This window comes from Mya arenaria, chromosome 13 (assembly GCF_026914265.1).
Source record: "Mya arenaria isolate MELC-2E11 chromosome 13, ASM2691426v1".
NCBI lineage: Eukaryota > Metazoa > Mollusca > Bivalvia > Myida > Myidae > Mya > Mya arenaria.
In genome coordinates this window covers 12,139,970-12,163,233 of record NC_069134.1, presented here as the reverse complement: position 1 = coordinate 12,163,233, position 23,264 = coordinate 12,139,970, and the positions used below count along the sequence as shown (strand labels likewise).

Here is a 23,264-nt window from a genome sequence, read left to right as displayed (position 1 = left end):
CATCTTTTGCGGCAGTTAAGCCGTTAGAATTCACACTGACTTCCTGTGAAATTCACAGAAATGAAACGAATGAAATCAAGATTTTAATTGATCATCATAAACTTGAACTAGAAATCCCATTAGTAATTGTTAAGAAAGTTAATTAAAATTCGGAGTATCGGAAACGAGTCCTTTAGATCTGTAACTGTTTAAATATTAAATAATTTTATTTCCCCGTGAACGGCTTTTCCAGAAAAGTAATACAGATCATCTTTTAAAGGTTAAACACGATAAAAAAGTGTACACATTGTTTTTGGACTTAATTGTTTTTGGTGTAATACGTTTCTGATTTGTTTACATTCCTTGCATTAAGACATATTATACAAAAACGTGCTAAAGTGCTGACCAATCAGCTGACGATATGGACATAGATGGATACTGCTGACCATATGGACAAAGCAGGAAGTTCTTAATAACTAGTAAAATGAAAGCAGAATAAAGATTTTTTATGTAGTATTATGTACCTTTAATTGGTTAAATATAAGTTTTATAATGATATGTTGGTATTTTTTATATTGCATTATATCGTTTGGTTGCAAATTACAGGTAAACTGGCTTACTACCTTCAAGGTCGATCATTATAGTCTAAACGAATGTTCTCAAGAACTCAGTTCCTGTAGGTAATTTTTATTGAGGCCGTACAATAAATATTTTAATGCAGCTCATGGGGTTTCGGTACCTTTTTAGGGGTAAAAACATTTCTGTATTGAAAAATAACACGTTTATCACGGCCGACTATCTTTATTAAAGATACTTCTTGTGACATTTAACTTAATAAACCAACTCTTAGATGACCGAATTTCTTTGTTATAACTAACGATGTGTGTATACCACGTGATAAAATGCAGTCTACGCCGCTTTCGGAGCCCCTCCTTCGGTCTTTACCAAAGTTTGATTGAGAGTGTAGTTTCTTAAGTCACTTCGACAAACGTTTTCACAAAACAACTGTCTGACGGAGCACTGTCAAAAAATTATTTTCGAAACAGATTAGTCCAAGTGTTTGATGAAACTAATCACCTAATCAAACTCCGGTAATGAATCAAAGGTGTGACTCTTTAAGCGGCATAGACTGCCCTTTGTTCCATTTAAAATAGTGTAGTAAAAAAAAAGTTATCTTTGATTTAAGTCTTCGTTTAAAACAAAATAATGCCTTCTGACGTAGCATATATGACTTAATTTATCACGTGGTTAACACACACTGACTAATCAAAATTAGAATGTTGTTTTCATTAAATCATAATGTAATAATTACTTAAGTGAATAGTTTGAATCTCTTATCGTTTTATAGTGGCCTGAATACAGTTCCTTGTTTGATTGTGAGTGGCTGCATGTTAACCATAACAGTTCTTTATTATATAAGGTGCAAATAAAATTGTACGTATTTTTGCTTGTATAAAGGGAAATGTGTTTTCATTTCTATTCCCTTGTGAGACCTTGTAAGTTCATGTCTGATGATGCATAGTTATGGTACAATAATAAAATACATTTAGACAGCAAGTAGTTAAGCTAGATATTGTGTCTTTATCTCTGTATACAATACTTGAGTACGGCTGTATTGCAGTGCTTTTATTGTTTTCTGATTTTTTTATCATTCCTTTATCACACCTTGCTGCTTTTTAAGTTATTGTGCACTTAAGTTCTACAATGTTATACTATACGATCAATACCTGAAGCATACCTGAGTGATCTACCTCTGAAACCAAGCCATGGGGTGTGAAAAATCCAAACCCAAGATGGACACATCAGAGTCGAAGTCCTCCGATATTAAAGGAAGGAGCGAGGAAAACGGGGACAAACCACGTGAGAAAAACGACTACACCAACCCCCCCGTTAATCTACCACAGCCTGGGGAGAACTCTGATGTTGAGGGTAATACACTGCATTAGTGTTTGTAGTAGTTTGTGTCATTGGGTAACATACAAAGTTATAGGGGACAACCTTTACTGCTGCCTAAGACCCACTTACCGTTCACGATTTAATCAGATTATTCATTAATTGAGAATAACACACTCGGAGAAATACGTTTTTTTATTGTTCCTACGTTTTCCTACTTTCTTACCTCCTATTTTTATTACCCCAAAAGGACGGCATATAGAAATCGAACCATTCGTCTGTGCGTCCCCCAGTGTCCTATTAATTAACCCAAGGACCTTAAACTTGGTAGGCATGTTGATCATGACAAGTAGATGAACCCTATTAAATGTGAGGTTAGTGGGTAATGGGCAAGGTCGTGGTAACCTAACTGAATATCTTTTTCCGATCCATATCTAAAAAAGCTTGATTCCCAGGGATCTACAACTTGGCAGGGACCGATTGCCATTACCAGCAGATGAACCCTATTAATTTTGAGGTCCGCCAGACAGTCAAAGGTCAGGGTCCTTGTGACATAACGATGAAAATCTAATTCCAATCAATAATTGAAAAAAACAACAATAAGCCTCAGGGACTTCAAACTTGGTTTGCAGGTTCGTCATGATCAGTAGATGAACCCTTTTGATTTTAAGGTCAGTAGGTCATATGTAAGGTCAATAACTGATGTACGCTTGAATCTTGGCATTTCATATTTGGTAGGCAATTTTACAAACAACAGATTACCCCTATTATAATGAATGCCAGGATTTCAATACGCTTATAAACATAAAGCCATTACTTACATCATTCACTTAAAAGTTATAAATAAATAGTTATTTTCTTTCTTCATTGAGGGGTTTCATTAACAAATTGAATCCTAGCATACACGCATGTCAATAATGCCCAACAATCACATTAAAAGTACAGTAGGCATGAAATGACATTTACTCCATCTTGCAATGACTTAATATCTTCCTGTGTTCATTCTCTGCTCTTTCAAAATGTTTGCAACCAATATTTCCAAATTGCATGGAAAGTTTGTGATGAAAATATGCTATATACTAAAGGCTATCTGTCAATAGGGCCAAATACTAATGGTTTTCTGGTCAATGAGGACTCTCACGGTAACTTGGTGTATTAATATGACAGTTCTTGTTTCCTTCTTTTTGTTGAATTATTTCTACTATTGAGTGCAAAAGAACGATTAATTGATTAGTTTTCTCTTTATTAATTTGTTTGTTTCTTGCTTTTAATATTCCAGTATCTTGTACCATATTGGGGAGTGCTTTCTTCGTCTGCACATCTACTCCTATATCAGAACTGTCACATAGTGGGCGGAACTTAACCATGCAATAAGTGGTGTGGGGGTAAATTTTAACGATATCTACTTATAAAAACCCTACTAATTGAACGTTTTCCTTGACAATATGGTACAAAACAGTAGCTACAACACCACCTCGTGAATGATGTTTTTATGAATCACACTCCGTGATTGTGTATCATTTCAATTAATGTGGTATTGTGTGCAGTAGACATTATCATTACATGTGTATTCTAATTTTCAAACATAAAAATTGATAAATTCCTCAGTATAAGGAAGCTAATGAATAATATATATTGGGGGTATGTAGGAAAGGGACTTTTTCCACGAAACATTTCAAGTGAGTGGTTGGCTTGATATTACTTGAAACAATAATTGTTCATACTTATACTTACATAGCAATGACAATATAATTGAAAAAGAAGTTATTTTCACTAGTAAGCTGAAAGTGAGACATGCTCATGTAACATTTGTACTATTATCCCCCACCCCTATCCACCCGAGAGTCTGAAAGCACTTAGACGTCGAAAAGGACATATATCTTAGTCACAAAAGTCATTATGTTATATTACAGGAGGCAGTGGCGGAGGGAAACGTGTTTTCGCGCTCTATGACTATAATGCCCGAACACAAGAAGACCTCACATTCCGCAAAGGCGAAGTTCTCGAACTTATAGAGGGCATAACTGAAGAGTAAGATATATGATGATATACAGTATTGCCCCTTTACTTAGCGGGTATGTTTTTCAATTAAATAGGCAGGGTATTATTAGAGCCTTGGTGTCGATGTACAAAATATTAACCTTGGACATAGCTCGAAAACCATCACATTTTGCCACAGTAACTGAAATTGGTATTGTCCGATCAATAACTTTAGAATCCTTTGTCCAATATTCACTAAATATGGTAAGAATGTGTATCGGAATAATATCTTGACTACGTTCGTTGACCAGCCGCATCGCTTAAGTCCGTCATCCTTTACTTACAGAAATTATCTAAAATCAATATTGTCCGATCAATAACTTAAGGAATGTTTGTGAAATCATTATCAAATTTGGTCAGAATGTGTATGGGCATACTATCTCGGTCAGGATCGATAACAAGCCGTTTTGGCTTAGTTAATCGAGAGTTATCACCCTTTAATTGGTAAAAACTGTATTAACAATGTTCGCTTTCTAAATTTGGCGTAGCATTCAACCATTTATCACCAAACTGGGTGCCTTCAAATTAAGAAGGACGTATTTTTTGACGGTATATGCTCTTCTTAATCTTCACATTTCCATTTTTCTGAGAAACCAGTGCCGATCTTTTCCGTTCTTGTCAGATTTAACATTCAACTGTAACTTCCAGCAATGAGGACTGGTGTTACGCGCGACATATATATCCAAAATGTAACAATCATCAGAAGGAGGGTTACGTGCCACGGAACTATGTTGCATTGGAGGAAAGTCTAGAGTCACATGAGTAAGTGAAAGCAATTGTTGGAGATAATGATGTTAACGTAAGGACATAGAATAATAAATTTAGATTGCTATCATTATCAACTTATAAATATAAGAATAATTATATTGACTGTATAATATCGAGGACTGAATGGTTATGCCATAAAAACACATTCTACGGATGATCATCATATCAGATACTCTCTTTTATCATAAGGAGTTAAACCACTACTTCATTAGCAGAGCTAATATAATAAATTTGAGGTTAAGGGCTCAGTGTCGACAAATACTGTATTGTTTTGAACCCTGTTCTGATTCTCCTCTGAAACCCTGTTCTGATTCAGCATTAAAACCCTGTTTAGATTCTCTTCTGAAACCAATGCTATTTTTGTATTAAATCTTGCTCTGATTGTCTATTGAAACCATTTTTGGATTTCCTGTTGAAAATTTATATAAAAAGCTACAGAAACAAACTCAGTAGCCTAAAGTTCAAACATAAACCCAATTTAATGGGACAGGGTTCTAAAGACTACCGTTCTCAGTCTCAGTGAAATTGTGTTGTGATTATAATGTTAAACCCTGTTCAGATTCTCATTTTAACCCTTTTTAAATTGACTTTTGAAAGCCTGTTCTGATTTCTGCTAAAATGTGTTCTGATTCTCTATTAAAACCCAGCTCTAGATATCTTTTGAAAATATGTTGTGTTTCTTATTGAAACTGTGTTCTGATTCATTATTGAAACTTTGTACTTATTCTTTGTTGAAAACCCTGTTCTGATTCTCTATCGAAACTTTGTTCTGATTTTCTGATTGAAACTGATGTCTGATTCTGTAATTAACTTGAGTCTGATTTTCTTATTTGTCTACTGCAGCTGGTTTTTCGGACGGGTGGCACGTAAGGAGGCAGAGAGAAACTTGTTGACGAAGGACAACCCTGTTGGGGCTTTCCTTGTACGGGTGAGCGAGAGTTGTCCGGGTGAGTCGATTGTGTATACGGTTATATCATATCTGTTACTAGTTCAAATCTAGTTAAGCCTATAGAAGAGGCCTTATGGAAGTATCCATTCTAGTTGTTTAAACTGGAATCTCTTGGTTAATTGAGACTATAGTCAACAGTTGTCCCCAGTTTTGTGTAGCTTGTTTATGTTCTAAAACATATAGCATTCAAGCAGACACATTACATTATCACTTATGCAGCATGTTTTCATATATTTGTATTATGAAATTATTTTTATGTAGAATGTTTGTCATTCATATTTATTTCCCGCATTCAGGGAGCTATGTGTTGTCCATTCGAGACTATGACCAAAACATGGCCAATCCGGATTGCGCCAAACATTACAAGCTTTGCAACATGGATGGAGGCGGAGTGTACATTGACAAAAGACGACAGTTCAAGAGTATGATGGAACTTGTGGACCATTATAAAGGTGATCCATTAAGAATCAAGTCTCGAGTACATGAACATTTTATAATTAAAGGAATGAAATACTTAATTTCTACAATTTGCGGACTCTTCCTGCTCATTGTGTCAACTATTTTGTTTACTTTAAGGCCACACCAAATTAATATTTAGTTCCTCGGATTTTTGCCAAAAAAAATTGGAGCGAGCGAGCGAAAAAAAACAACAAATTTTGTCAGTTTTCATAAAAACCGAAGCGAGCGAAGAGCGAATATTAATTTTTTCCTTATATTCAATATAAATAAGAAAGATTGTTCAAAATAATTGCCCTTAAACCCATTTTAATGCCATCTTGAACTGAACCTCTAATGGACATTGGGAAAATGTCGGAATACATACTATTAATTCATCCGTGTTTAGTACAAACATTATATGGATAAATCTAATTTCTTATATAATTAAAACGTACTTTAATATGACAATCATTCATAATAATAAATAACCCTGCTTTTAGTAAAAAGTTTGAAACAACTTATATAAATCAATTAAAATCTACCTGAATCAGTTTAACATAATATGCAACTGTATTTAGAAATAACATTGATTTTGGATTTGTAAAAAAATATCGCTTACACAGGCACCATCAAACATCAGACTCCATATAACATAAGACTAAATTTTGTTTTTATTATCACAGGAAATGCAATGACATGTGCTTTTTAAAACAAAAAGAACAAGGGTATTTTTCAGAGTACATGTTTTGGTTATTTAGATGTTTTTATGCACCAGCCAATTGTATATGCCCCCCCCCCCAAGTCCGGAATAGCGGGGACTTTGACTTCCGGTCTCTCAAAACCCGGGTAAAATACCCGACCTGCAGGGACACACTGCTGGTAAAATCCCTGCCAAATGGCCCCGCAACCCCGAATACCTATGTTATTAGGCCCATTATCGACTATTTTCAATATGAAGACAAAACCACATTCACTAGGCACTGCGGGGCCACCTGAAAGGTAAAAACACAGCCCATTGCCTCTGCTGTCCCCGGTATACCCCTGGAACAAGGGCGAGGGTTGGGCGGGGCAGTCTTTACAATTGACAAGTGCATTACAATCCCGGATTATGCTTCAAATAAAAAACAAAATATAAGGTGATAAACTTAGGCTTACTTGTGTTGAGGTATATCCAGACCAGTGTTTATATCGCTATTTAGTATTCGTGAAAAGATATTTATTCAAAACTGTTGTTTTGTCAGAATTTGATCAAAAATGAGCTTAATACATCAGTTTTGGCCAAACAACGACTCATATTCCAGTTAAGTTGACCTGTCATTTTCAGCATCGTCGTAACGAGGTAAAATTTTGGTCCCTTGTATTATGACTTGAATAAAATAGTACTAAGTTAATCATTCCGATTTCCATTCAAAACGAGTCACTAATTACGCAATATAATCGCTACCAGTCTCAGATACACATGCTTTATTGCATAATGATTGCTTTAAATAATGATCCTCTAGTGCATGAGACGATCAACAATGACGTGTGACAATGACGTCACACTGTTTATACCGGAAGCCGCCATTTTGATTGAATTTATTGAAACCCATGCTAAACCGATCGATATTCAGTATAAAAACACTACGCATCGGTAACTTCCCTTTACAAAAACACGAAAACTAGCGTAGAAAAATTATAGTTGATTATTTTTAGCCTTTTAATAAATTATTACCTGAAAAAAATATGTTTAGCGATCAAAATGGAGGTGCGGGCGCACAAAAAAATAAAAATATTTTTTTTAAATTTTCAAAAAAATAGGAGCTGTAAATCCGCGGAACGAAATATCAATTTGGTGTGGCCTAATCGAACATTTTTTTTCTATTTTACAAAAACAAAAACCTACAAGTATAAAAATACAAATACCATTGCAGAAAAAACTCATTATAGACTTTTTTATTGGGTATGATATCCTATTATTTGTTTTGTTAATATAATAGCAAATTATATAGTTTTTATTTCCACAAAGTTTGATTTTCCTGCTTGCATTTTTGTAAAGTAAAAATACATGGCCATTTTCTTTATTGCACACAGCATTCACAAGATGTCAATAAATTGTCACACAGCTTTCACAATATGAAAGTGTAATATAGGTTAATTATACACTTGTTCTTTCATTCAGGTGTACATTATATCCAATTAGCAGTAATGCAAGCCGGTGTAACGTTGTAAACTGACCCCCATAGAATAATGACCCATCGGTCATTATTTTATATAAAATAGTGACTATCCGGTCATAATATTATGACCGGGGGGTCATTATATAATGACTCCCCCACACGTAGAAAAAATGACCCTCACATAGAATTGTGACCCCCTATAAAATAACGACCCCTAACCCAAACCCTAACCCTAACCCATCTAAGGTACACGTACAACATAATTATCCCCACCGATAGGCATCGGAGGGGAATATTGTAATGGCATCCGTCCGTGCGTGCGTCCGTACGTGCGTACGTGCAACATTTTGGTGACCGCAACTCTTCATTCATTATTACGGAATTGATTCAAACTTTCGGGGATTACTACTACCGATGCCTAGTTGTGCAGAAAGAAAAAAATGGATTTGCTCCACCTGTTCGGGAGTTATGGCCTTTAAATTCGAACAACATCTTATTGTCATTGGCGTCACATGTCCTAAAACATGGGACTTCCCCACACCCGATTTGCATATTTTATGCCTTACATTGATATCATTGTTTACTCTTTCTACTTAAAAACGCCTGAAAAGTGATACAAATACCCCAAATCCAAAGAAGGATGTCTCTTCAACAATATACTGAATTTTGAATAATTTCTAACGACGAGGAGCGTCACAGGTAATAAAACCACTGGGCTACCCCACCCGTTTCGCCCATTTTTGGAGGTATATATGAGTGACATATAGAAGGTTAAGGGTATTTGACATCACTTTCAGGGGTGGCATAAAACATTGTGCTTTTCCACGTATGAATTGCCTTTTTTACAACCTTGCTCTCTAGAAAATGAACTATTTTACCGTCAATAGCATTTTTTTCGTAATGAGCAAATGATGCAATAACAAAATGAGGTTTTTTCTAACATTTTGGACAAAATCACCGTTACTATAAGTTCCAGAATGCTTACACTATATTGTACAGAAGGTAAATTAATAATTATATACATGTATGCGTAACACAATGCGATGTCACAAAGATACGAGGCTGTTAAAGGTACTATCTCAACGAATCTTGGAAAAATCTTGGAAAAATAAAACTTAAGCCTGTTGAAATACTTATAGCATGATACCTTTATAGGTAACAAAAAGATTTAGATCTAAAACATGTTCTAAACAAAAAGTCATGCACCTTTAAAGCAAGGGTTTCGTGATCTATGTTCTAAGTATGTTCTACCGTGAACCTTGAAAGTTGCAGGGGTTTCAAGCTGCAAAAGGATTCCTTTATGTATCCCCATTCCATTAGTAATCTGTTTCTATTTGCCATGTTGATACGGTTAAACAATATCCCTTTGGTGAGACTTATCCGCTTTAATAAGCAAGTGCGCTATCATTGCGCCACCGAGGCTCACGGTCAAGATCTTTCATGTGAGGAAGCTAACCAGCTAGCTTGCGGAACGTCGGTGGTTCTACCCAGATGCCCACCTGAGCCCGAAAATTGCCCGGAAGGCACCTGGTGTCTTCCTCCATCATGTAAAGCTGGTATGTCCACACCATAATGTCCTCGTATAGAGGCGGGAGGGTCATAAAACTGGGAAATAACAACATCAACAACAAATATCAGCAATAGAAGTACGACAGTGACTTGAATTGATATAGAGTATGTTAGTAACAGGTTAGTAGGGGGTCAATATTTTATAGATAAAATCGGGGGGTCATTATTTTATAAGGGGTGTCAGTATTTTATAGAAAGGGGTCATTTTTCTATATAAAATAATGACCGGGGGGTCCTTATTCTATGGGGGTCAGTTTACAACGTTAGACCGGCAGGTTGCTTTCAACACCAATATAGGAAGTAAACTTTCGATTTTTCTGTAAAACATGCTATGCAGGTAAAGCATACTATTTTCGTTGGAAAAAAGTGTTTTTGAATCCCAACTCTTTCATGCAAGGAAAAAAAATGATAAGATTAATGGTTTGTCAGGCAGAAAAGAAAGAAATCTGGCTTTGACTGTACAGAAACTGACAACGTCCACAAATACTGTTTTTATGGGGTTATAAGCCACTAATGTTACGAGAAAGGGTACACTCAGTCAGCTTGCCAAATAGAGAAGTATGTAATGCAAATGGATGATGCAAGTGCGACGCCAATGAAGCATTAACGAAGCAGAATCAACGAGTACATTATAAACTCAGAAGTTGCGCTTATTAACATCGTTAAAACGTAGCAAGACGTTTCAAATGGTAGCTTTCTCAAGCATCCTGCAAAGAATAGGAACGAACCTTCCCGCCAAGAACTTGAATCAGGATGCAAAACTCACTAAATATATAGACTATGGCAATCCAAACATAATTCTCAATTTCTGGAAAGCTTTTGTTATTATGAACAATACTCATTGTTTATTCATGCAATCATCATTTTCTTATTTTCAAAATGTTTACGTGATATTTGTTAGTATCACTAGGGGATTTTGACTACTGGTAATTCATGTTTACAGGGAAATAAAAGGGAATGTCGCTGGTCATAAAAATAGAAAAAGAAAAATGACTGTTGAAAATGGCAGACACTATACCTTTCATAAGATCCATAATTCTAGAATTTCATTTCCGTCTTTATTCGTCCTCTTTCCAGTGCAAGCGGGTGGTATATGTCGGCCACTGGTAGCACCGTGTTATCGAGCTGCCCCGGTAATGGTTGATTTGAGTCGGGACACTAAGGATGCGTGGGAGATTGACAGGAACTCGCTCCAGCTTGCACAGAGGATTGGAGCCGGTCAGTTCGGGGAAGTCTGGAAAGGTATAATAAATCTACTTTACATGATCACGTTTGAATTATAGTGCATATTTATGACAGCATCAGGTTTCCTTCGAGACATTATTTGCATTCCGGACACACGTTGAATACGAAATCAATGGAGCAAAAAACAAAAAGTGTTTCAATGTTTTAAATGAAATGAGGGCAAGTCACTTTGTATTAAGGTTTTCTTACTGGAAGAAGGGGCAGACTTACTGTATCATTTCATTGGCCAAATTTTGTTATAAAATGTTTCAATGAAACTATTGAAATGGCTCAGCCATAATTGACAAAAACATAAGATGTTCTAAGTGAAAGGAGATCTGAAAGGTATAGTGTTATCCAGTCGTGCAGTGTTGATCCTGAGGTGGTGGCGGTGGTATAAAGGAATATAATATAGGTGACTGCCACTAGAGAAATAGATCCTGGATTTCTGTTTGTGATGAAGTTCTTCCTTATTGTATTCAAGTTAACAAGAACTGAACATCAATAGCTGTGATTACAGACGATCCGTGTTTTTCAATATGTACTCAAGTTATCAGTGTTGACAGCAAAGTATGTGACACAGCTTTAAATCGAGGTATTAAAGTCAGATTGCAATCATTCATAGGCTAAAGAGAGACAAATCATTGTCATTTGACGTGAACTCTGTCCAAACTACTGATTATAAATTCATGTTCATTCGTTGTCACATGCTTCTTGATGAGTGGTAGCTGGTTCAAATCACATACATAGACATATACTAGAACTTTATATTATCTTCATTTCAAGATGAGCATTAAAATGAATGTTAAAGTGCTTCAATACTATAGCAATTTGTTTAAAGATTTGCATAATATATTTTGAGCCACTGTAAGAAAAATGTGAAAAGAAAATTAATGAAATCTGAACAGTTGTAATTGTTAACACTGTTATTTAAGCTTGTTTGTTTAAAAAAAGAAAAGTGGAGATATTGTCATAGTTTTGGTGTCTTTGTGGTCGTCATTTGGCAAAATCTTGAACCTTGGCCATAACTCAAACACCGTGCAAGGTATACGAATGAAAGTAGATAACCAAATTGCATGAGATAATACGCATATGAATAGAAAGGAGCACAATTCTGACTTTTATAATTATTGAGAAATGCTCCTTAAAAATAAGAAGACACTAGCGTTGGCTTTTGATTGGCGGCGCTCTTGTGGTTACATAAATTTTTAGCAGCGTTCATTATAACCGTAATGTTACATTAAAAAGTTATATGAGTATCCATTTTTCAACCAGGACGATGGAACAACACAACAGATGTCGCTATAAAAACACTGAAGCCTGGCACAATGACGGCGGAGGCCTTCCTTGCCGAGGCCCAGATCATGAAGCAGTTTCGCCATGACAAACTTGTGCGTCTTTACGCCGTCTGCTCGAAGGAGGAGCCGATTTACATTGTGACTGAGCTCCTCAATGACAGTCTGCTCAACTACCTGCGGGAGGGAGACGGACGATACATGAAGTTCCCAGATATGGTGGACTACGCTGGACAGGTGGGTGACTTGTTTCAAAATGTGTTATACTCAGAATCAATGTTGAGAGGCTGATTTGTTTTGTGGTTTATTCATAACATGTAAAATGATTAGATGTAGTTTTGAATTTTACTTTTTCTTAATTTATTTAAATATATTGTCATATTCCAAAAACATATAAGTACATATATAACATGACTTCTTTGATGTTTGAACGACTTATGACGCAAGACTTTTGATTCAAGAAATTTGTCAATCCAGAAAGGCGTGAAATTGTTGAAGTGTATCCATTTTAAAGGTTATTAAATGTTTGATCGATTGGTCATTGATCTTTCGTTTAAATTAAATTTTCCTAAGTATTTTTATTGTTTTTTACCATAAGTTATTATTACTCGTATAATGATGATTGAAAATGTTATTATTATTATTTGTTCGAATACGATTCTTAGGGTGATCAAAGAACTTTTGGACTATACGGTGATATACATTTTAGCGAGTAGCAATATTATTATGTTATTAGTGTGAGATGCAGTATATAATATAGTGTGGTGTTTACTTTATTTGCCTATTTTAACATATTTCCATAGTGTACTGTTTGCATGCTAATTGTTGTATTGCTTTACACCTATTTACGTAGCTCTGTATTGAATTCCCATTGGTTTTAACATATATTATTATTGAAAGAAACAAACAAAGTATCCAAAATCATATATACAATATCAAAATTCAGGAAGATGGTAAACAACTTATGAAAGGCCTTTTGCAATTTCATTTCGCTTAATTTAGCAAAATTTTCCAGACTAATAATACCTAGACTTTTCACAAATTGAGTTTTATAAAAAATATATACAGTTACTATCAGTAAATAATTTAGGGATGACATCGAGTACTCGAGTGCTTGGGTACTCGATCGATTGTCCTAGTATTCGAATACTAATTCACTACTCGAGTACTCGGAATGAAACAGCACGATGTTGGTTTCCATTTCACTAACTATAACAATAAGCAGACGACATACATACTATGTTACAGTCCTGGCGCGTTGCGAACAAGACACAATATACGGTCCCTCTAATCCATACTAGAAATGAAACAAAACTAAATATGAATATTCAGCAGTAATAGGTTTTGTATTGTTGTTTACAGTATAGTGCTAGTCCATCAAACAAAACATTTAAGCAAACTTTAGTGTGTCTGATGGTTTAGATTATAAGAATTATATCTTCCATTGAGAATGAATGTCATCATAACAATGTAGAAGCGTAAATGTCCCATAGGCACAGATGCAAAACATTGTCAACATGAATATCATTATATATTTTAAAATGAGCCAAGCTTTTAATAATGCTAGTGTGTTTCTTAGCCAAGTACAAGTTAGCATGGTAAGAAAGCATAAAGATTACTGGCTGATATTGCAACCTTTTCTAGTTTCTTCCATTCTATCTGGATGTATCTCAATGTTGCATATAATCGCATTTGATAGGTTTAACACTGGTGCAGAAGTTTGACGTTCAGCAAATAACCAAGTGTGCTGAAAAAAACTTGCAGGTTGCGTCAGGCATGTCATACTTGGAGCAGCAGAAGCTGATCCACAGAGACCTGGCGGCAAGAAATGTCCTCGTTGGGAAGAATAATGTCTGCAAGGTTGCCGACTTTGGTCTTGCACGCGTCATTGAAGATACTGAATATACCGCGCATGGTAATTGAGCCCATTTACTCTAAAATGCTTAGTGGATGCGACATTTGCACCATGCTTATGCTGTTTGGCATCATCAGTTGGCCTTGCTTCTCACATTCACAAAAATACTTTTTAATATTTTCCTTTTATTTTCAAAGACTGAATGAAAATTTCATAACAAAGTTTTTGTGCTCTTTCTTGCATTAATTAATAACATTTTGTTAATGTTAATGCAAGGGAAAGCTTAAGAAATAAGAAACATCTTTCATTTAGAGAAAATCAAATCCTTTGTCGTTGTGTGTAGTAGCTGCTGGAAAAACTCTCATAGATCCAAGATTATTCCTTTCAGAGCAGTGAAAATCAGAACCAATTGAAATGCCTAGCACAACCGAAAGCGAATCTTAAGGTCTTCTTTGGATAAATGGGCTTAAATTAATTGCTGCATACACCTAACACTTTTTTGATTGCTGCAGGAATGTCTTATCTGGTAAGGAAAAAGCTTAACCATAAAAGTTTAGCAACAATAAATGTCCTTGTTAGTGCAAATAATATTTGCAAAGTTGCCGACTTTGCCCGGATAATTGATGATGACGAGTGCAATCCTAAACATGGTACCGCTATCCCTCTAAAGTGTCCAAACATACATATTCATTACCTATGCATAGTGCATTATGTGTGTGTGTGTGCGTGCGTGCGTGCGTGCGTGCGTGCGTGCGTGTGTGTGTGTTATGATTTGTTACATACATGTATTAATATAGACAACATTAAATCCAACCTTGTTCTTATGTTCTTCTTTCAACGTCTTTATTTGATCGGTTGACTACTGATCTTTCGTGTAAATTCGAGTTGTGAATATATATTGCCCAATTTCGCATGGTTCTCTCTCTATTTTTGAAGTCTTCCATTATATTGAATTATTTTATTTAAATGTACATGACATTATGTATACTATATTAATTCTAAATTGCTATCGTTGATAATTCGCTTAAAGTAAGACGTTTCCTGAAACTGTACTTTTTGTATTTCTTTAAATTTAGAACTATGAAATTCTAAATAAATGTCACTTTTGGTAGTGTCAATGTGTCGCATTCCAAATATATTAAATGCCTGTTACATTTTAAAAAAGTTTTGATACTGTCATCGCTTTATGATAAAAAATTTCAACGGTTAAAACGGTTTTAGTAAAAGTAATCACAACATTTTTATTGTGCAGGAGCCAAGTTCCCGATCAAGTGGACAGCCCCAGAGGCAGCTAATTACATGCGATTCACGATAAAGTCTGACGTGTGGTCATACGGCATTCTGCTCACGGAAATCACAACACATGGACAAGTACCATACCCAGGTAAAACAACGTTATCAATATGTGATAATAAAGAAATCACTCTGAAGTGATTGGCTACATCTTGTAATACAATAGTTAATACTGTTCTTAATTCGGCGGGGAATATGTCAGTCTGCGACTGCTCTGGTTATACTATGTGATTGGTTTACTCTAAATGGTACAGCGTATGACGTCACTTTGTTTCAATATTTTACATATGTATATCATTTGAAAGAAGATTTTAGCAAATATTTAGAGGTTTTAACATATGTTACTAAATATAAAAACACATTTGTGCAGTGTTTTCGCAATAATTTACATGACTCGGCGATTATCAGTTTTGCGGCCCGGGCAAATTATCGATTATTAAATGTGGCGACCGTAAAATAATGCCTAATGAAATCGATGAGGGAGGTAAACGCGAACGCAGTTTAGAAAAATATTCTAGTGTTCGATAACCAGTGAAGACTATTAGGGTGGCATTTTTTATCCAGCGTCTACTTTCCAGAATCAAAACAAAAGATGTGGCAGAATTGTATAAACTTAAAACATATACTGTACAATACGGTCGCCAAATTTTATTCAAAGACGAAAACTGAATTCACATGCGACATTCTACGGAAATTGATAATCGATAATCGGCCCGGGCCGCAAAACTGATGATCGCCGAGTCATGCAAATCGCAAAAACCCTGCACAAATGTGTTATTATATTTAGCAACATGTGTATTAAATATAATTTTATTTTTGCTAATGTTTTCATTGCTCATTCCGAGAGTTAATACAAAGATGCTTTTGATTTTGAAACTCCATGATCACTCAGTTTTAAACCTCTTATTTACTTAGGCAGACTGTGTGGGATTTTTATCGTTTCAAACATTAACTGCATCTTATCCATAAAATAGATTGCATTAGGTACTATGAATTGTGTTCCTTCGTCTGCAAATGGAGTTTGGATTCCTAATAATAGAAGTACTTAGGGTATACCTATTATGTTTTGATTATGATTTTTTTTTCTTAAGTTTTCTCAAGTCGATGTATACTTGAATAAGATAAACCATTGACGTTTTCACTTCAATCGGGATTGTTAGGATAAGTGTGAAATTGTGCACACAAACTAGTTTAATTAAAACCCCAATATTTTTTTTTTTAAATTGCTGACTGGTCCAATGCGGTACCTAACAATCCTTGATAACGCTCTTAGTTTAATATATTAGATATGTAGTGTGTTGTGGTTCCGTGCTTCTAGGGTGTGGATGTTCGTTTTGCTGCCCTGTGGCATTAAACGGGGTATATGTTTTAATTTTAGACTATAGGACTTGTTTCTGTAGTTTTTCTTACAAATATTGACTTCTACTGTACAAAAGAAACCTTTTTATGTTTGGTTTACTCAATAAAAAACTGTGCTTTTATAACTGAAAAAAACTGTCATGCATTATTTCACAGATGTTATAGTAAATACTTGGACCATCAACTTAATTGATGTCATCTCACCGACGACATATGCCATTCAAGGAGCATACATTACTCCCGGTGATACTTTTCATTACAAGAAAGTAGTAAAGTGAGGTTATAAATCACATCCAGTGATAATTCTGGTTTGTCTTGAATCAATCTTGGTGTGTTGTATTGCCTGCTTTGGGTGCTTATTTGTTATAGCGTTTTCTCTGTCTGTGTTAAACCTAGAATTTGTCCTTCTGGGATATTCACATGGAAATTGGTAAACATGTTGGTAGAGGCAATATACACACGTGTAGCAAGATCATAACTTTGACTTTAGTAATTATTGAGATATGGACCTTTTCAACTGAAGTAAAAATCGACAACAGACAATTACTGGCATCCACATGTTGTGCTCTTGTCACAGTAAGCAATATGTTCAGAACGAAAACTACATGAAATTAAATGTTGCATAAACCCAGAAACTTTTCCGGCATGGTAATCTTTGTCATCTCAACTTTATGTGCCGGATTTATGTTAAACTTCTTTTTCACAATTTCTATCTTCATTGCTTCCTTAAGTATAATATTTTGAATCTTTTGTTTATATATTTGAATTGATATATTTTTTAAGAATGTTTATATTCCTGTCATAAATATTTTTTGAAAAATAACAATTATGTGCAGCTTTTGATTCAATATACTTGGATGGGCCAATTCAACAATGCTTAACTTCCACTTATCTTAATGTAGCTTGTATGCATTAACCATGCATGCCCATATCCTGTAATTTCCAGGAATGACAAACAAAGAAGTTCTCAACCAAGTAGAATGTGGTTATCGAATGCCTAAACCGCTGAAATGTTCCGACGCCATGTATGAAATAATGATCAAGTGCTGGGATAAACGTGAGGAAAACCGACCAACTTTTGAATTCCTGGAGTGCTTTTTCGATGACTTCTTTGTCAATACATAACGGAAATATAATAAGGACTATGTTGAATAATTAGAGTTGTGACTGATATTGTTGCACACAATTTGAACACTTATTATAAGATTTATGTAGCATCTTACTATTTAATCTCCATTTGGTTCAGAGCAGTATTTTAGCAGGCTATTTTGGCCATGCTACTTGATGCAAGATTAATTCATCTCGCGTTACTTTGAACCTGTTGAACATTGCGATAGTGTTTACAATATTTATTTGTCATTAGTTTGTTCGCAATAGATCGATGTGCCATGAAATAAACATCAACTCTGTTTTCCATTTTTTATGTAGCAAAGTTTGAAATTATGTAAATATATCATGTTATACCATAATAAAGTATTTTCATCATGTGTAGAGATTAAAGCAGATTTGAAAAGGGGTGGAGTACTGCAGAAAAAAGACGGGAGCTAAGGGTTAAAAGGTCACATTGCATTTTTCTGTGAAGGATTTAAATATTATAAATTGGACAAAATGCTAGAAATGTGTTTTATTGAAGCAGTTTTAGGAATTTTGTATTCCTAATCATATAGCAAGCTTGAAAATAAAACAAAAGAAATATTTCCTTATCTTAAGAATTTAATTCTAAGAAGGCAGAAGGTTACACGTTTAAACCCTACATTAGCTAGGTTTTATCTGTCCGACAATTGTCTAAGAAATAGTAAGTAATAAAAACAAAATAATCATGATGTTTAACCAGCCGTTTTACGTTTGATTTTGGATTTACTGATAAGCAGTTATTGGTATACATGTTTTCATAGTCTTGTATTAGTCTTTTTTATATATATTTTATACAAATCCATGTACATAAGTATTGTTTTGGAAGAGTTTATTTTAGAAACTTAAACATATATTATATTATAGAGCTATTTGTTTGTTGATGTGTATATATAATTATGTACAATGTAACAGTTACTATGTGTGCTATTCAAGACAGTACATGACTATGCATGTTTTCTAAGCTGTGATTAATATCTTATCTCATTATATGTATGCGTTTTTATATGTGTGCTTATGAGTTTAAAAACAGATTTATTTAAACTGGACATTCAAGTAGATAGTTTTGACCGAATGCGAATGGATTATAAGACGCTCATAGCAAATATATCATGGTATTGGTATTGAAAGCCTCGGAAAACCAGTACCAGACAACTATCTCTTTTTGCTCCTCCTCAACACAAAGTACCTTTGGACACAATATTTGTTTCTTGTGGTGTATTGAGATTTAAAAGGAAAAAAAACACATAACAATAGCAGATACCAGCTTTACAGTATATTCTGAATGTGTAAATAAATGATTCTAGGACACCAAGGGCGGTGATTACATAGAGCCTCCAGTCCAATTCTAGACTCAAACTCAGAGAAGAACTTTAAATAAAGAATTTTTTTTTTGTTCATTCGTTTTACAAATATAAATGTAAACAATTGTGCGATTTTGCATAGTAATACAATTGAGCTATTTTCACCATCAATACTCGACTAGAAGAAAAGATGCTTTGAAATGAAGATCTGTAGTTTTGCTGTTTGAGTCTAGACCCAGACTTGAGACTGTTTGTTAATGTGACCCCACAGATTTTTCAATAACACAATGCAAAATATTAAGTTTTGTTAACAATTTTACAGGCAGGACCTTGCTGCAGTCAGAATATTGATTGATATAACATATATGTATTTTGTGGTAAGGTAGGTAACATATAATGTCTGCGGAACTGTATTGTATCTTGATATCTGATTTAAAAAGTTTACAACATTATTATTTCTTGATTTGATAAAACAATCCATTGCTGTGTACGAGACAATCATCAAAAATATGTATGTATAATTGTATATTCAAAATAATGTGTCTATCTTTCAACTAAAGCAGTTAAATAATCTTAAATTTAGTGTTTATTTTTGCTTTATTATACTATCAAGCTGGTGAAGCATAAGTAAATCCAATATTTTTAGTGTTGGTGTGAATGTCTCTATGCTACCCATTGCACATGATAACTTGCTATACAACCAAATTAATAAGCCCAAATATAATGGTAAAGTAGGCCAACTTAACTCGAAAACACTGTCTGATCAAATACCATCATGTTACGATATGTATGTAGTGATGTTATTCAAAACACATATATCCTTGGAATAATAAATATACAAATGTAATGTTCCCGGTTGTTTCCGTCAGGAGCCATCACAATAAATAGATCAGTGTTAGTCTGGCAAGCCCATTGGTGGAGGAGCCATGAGTGCAAACACTTAATGGAGTTAGGTTTTTACATGCAGTATTTTCTATATAATGTTTCTGTTGTAAATAAATCTGAACACTAAAACAGTGTCTGTTGATTTTATGTCTCCAGAAGGAATTGTTTACCCTTAATTTGAAATGTTGGTTGGAGAATAACTTGAAATTACTGATGGGATTTTAATAAAACATCAGACACATAATTACATACTTTAATGTCCTCACTAATGTTATGAAGAGCATAACTAGCAGTTTATAAGTTAACATGTTTACATCATGACAGTATGCAATGAAATACGTTGATATCATTCATAGTATATAATTAAATTTCGAGTGCATGATATATTATAATTAAAATTTTACATAACCAGGCCTATGTCTTTTTCATATTGCTTCATCAATAATAACTTAACTACATATGTAACCATAAAGCACAATATTTATACCAATATCATATCATATATACAAACTTCAAGACAATATACACATACGTTTCCTAGATTAAAAAAGGAAATATCTGGGTCGGTTGGATTATCGTATATATTACCTTTTATATTTTCTACAGATTTACAGATAAAGATATATATAAATAGTCACAACGATATTTCAGTAATAATATGCCAGCGTGTCTATGTTGATAAAAATTTTCCGAAATCTAAGAGAACAAGCTGCACATGAGGTTCATAACCTTAAACAACTTAATCGAACAATTGTTTAGCAATGCAGGACAATACATTAACCAAGCAAAATTCATATATATATATATATATATATATATATATATATATATATATATATATAAAATTATGTTTAAACTAGCGTTTTAAGGAACACTTTTTCAACAAATAACCCATATAGTATCACATGGTCATGTAAGGGAGTGTATGAGTCTGCATACTTGTGTCTATATCGCCACTGGTACCACTCACTGAAATCTGGGCAGCTGCTGTTGTCGTAGACCTCCATGCTGCTGCATACTGTCATGTCGGGGAGACGGCCAGACCTGCCGAATATCATGTGTGTTGCTACACATCCGTTGAAACGTTGGTGGCTGGCGCTTTGTCGTTTCTTAAAACATGACTGTCAGGGTTTGCGCATAACGAATGGCGACCAGAACCTCTCTTCGACTACGAGATTCACAAACTGGTCCACCTGGAGATTTAGGCAGTACATCTGTTCTCTGATATTTTTCATAATCATAATGTTTGACCATCAATATTAGTGTAATGCGTTCCTTGTTTATTGATACATTGAGCAATTTCATCAGTATTAACACCCGTTTATATCTGTGTGTCGATTTGATTTAAATGAAACTTTAAACATGGAGTTCAATATATGTACAGTCACAGTGTGCAAGATTTATGCAAAAAGCTACAGAAACAAGCTCAGTAGCAAAAAGTTTAAACATAAACCCGGTTTAGTGGCACTGGGCAAACGCCAAAGACATAAAACACAAAATCACAAACAAGAAACATAGAAGAACAGCACAAAACTCCACAAACAACACAGTGCATATACTATATATATAAAAAATAGGTATGTTTATCAAGAATTGAACCAGCACAAACCTCACTCTTATCCCAACAATCCTTAATAACGATAAAATGCAAAAGGTAAATCTTATCAAAGTATCAAAGAATGAAATTCCTATCTTCAGTCATTGCTGAATGATCTCTCATTTCATGTTAGCTCTACTGGCCAAAGGCCAGAAGAGCTTATGCGATGGTAATGTGTACGTACATGTAGTATGTGCATACGTGCGTTCGTGCGTCTGTAAACAATTTCTTGTGAACACGATACAGTCTTCAGTTTTGATTGTATCTCGATGAAACTTGTACAGTATCTAGATATCCATTAGAGCTCGGGCCTTGATAGTATAAAAAATATGCTATTGTGTAAACAATTGCTTGTGAACACGATACAGTGTTCAGTTTTGATTGTAGATCGATGAAACTTGTACAGTATTTAGAGATCCATTAGAGCTTGGTTCCTTTTGAAAACCAGCCAGATCTACCCATGCATGCCTAGATTATGGGCCTTGAAAGTATAAAAAAGTATGTGCGTCTGTAAACAATAGCTTGTGAACATGATACAGTCTTCAGTTTTGATTGTATCTCGATGGAACTTGTACAGTATTTTGATATCCATTAAAGCTCGCTTCCTTTTGATAACCATGCCTAGATAATGGGTCTTGAAAGTATAAAAAAATGCTATTTTTAGCCAAGTCTACACGAGCAAAGTCTATTTTTAGCCAAGTTTACATGTAAAGTCACAATTGCTTGTAAATGTTTGTTCAAATTATGCCCCTGGGGTCATAACTGGCCACGCCCAGGGTTCAAAGGTTTGGTATACTTAAATTTATTTAGAGGTCCACTACTATGGTTGTTCAAATTATGCCCCTTGGGTTAAAACTGGCACTGCCCCGGGGGTCAAAAGTTTCCTAGAGATTTATTTAAGAAATATTTTCAAAATCTTCTTGTTTCAAACCACAAGGCTTATACCTTTGATATTTGTTGTGGAGCATCATATGATGACCGTCTAGCAAAACATTTGAAATTATGCCCTTTGGGCAAAAGCTGGCCCCACCTTTTTTGACCAACTTTTTTATTTTTAAAGCTACAGAAATGAAATTTTGACCATGAGTCCAGTTTTGAAAGCAAATATTTTTTACCCTCAGATTACCTTTACTTGGCACATATTAAGATAGTTCATGCAAGTAATCTGCTTACAACACTTTCTGTCCTCAGATGTTGAACATGCAGCGTTTTTTTTAGCTAACCTAAACACAAAAAGTGAAAAATATATTTGTTGCTATTACTCATACGTACATGCTCTGTATTGGAAAAGACCACAAGAGCCATGCCAGTAGAGCATAGGCCCTCTTGGGCCTCTTGTTACAGTATGCATATTAAAAAGGAAACTGTTTCTCTGGGCCATAACTCAAAAAGTACTGAAATACTTCAAAGTAACCTTGGAATGATAGAAAAATAGGGATGAGATAAAGTGCAGTATACAAAAGCTATAATCCTACCTTCCATCTCGACTGAATTATCTGACTTTTACCTGATATACCTGTATGCCC

The 23,264-nt window shown here is 34.7% G+C and overlaps 1 protein-coding gene across 2 annotated transcripts; it reads left to right on the top strand.

Moving 5' to 3' along the window:
- Positions 1-203: 203 nt before the first annotated feature.
- LOC128214652 (tyrosine-protein kinase SRK2-like) lies at positions 204-20,170 on the top strand. 2 transcript variants are annotated; one of them, XR_008257952.1, is made up of 11 exons: positions 204-259; positions 1,713-1,908; positions 3,786-3,903; positions 4,561-4,674; positions 5,524-5,627; positions 5,926-6,081; positions 10,873-11,037; positions 12,295-12,551; positions 14,079-14,174; positions 15,422-15,553; positions 17,768-17,900. XR_008257952.1 is itself a non-coding variant. In XM_052921219.1 (11 exons), the coding sequence occupies exons 2-11, from the start codon at positions 1,746-1,748 to the stop codon at positions 17,944-17,946; spliced, it is 1,539 nt and encodes a 512-aa protein (XP_052777179.1). In that variant the 5' UTR covers positions 204-259; positions 1,713-1,745; the 3' UTR covers positions 17,947-20,170. The 2 variants fall into 2 exon arrangements, 1 of the variants encoding a protein (XP_052777179.1); XM_052921219.1 differs by having other exon boundaries at positions 14,079-14,229; positions 17,768-20,170.
- Positions 20,171-23,264: the final 3,094 nt, after the last annotated feature.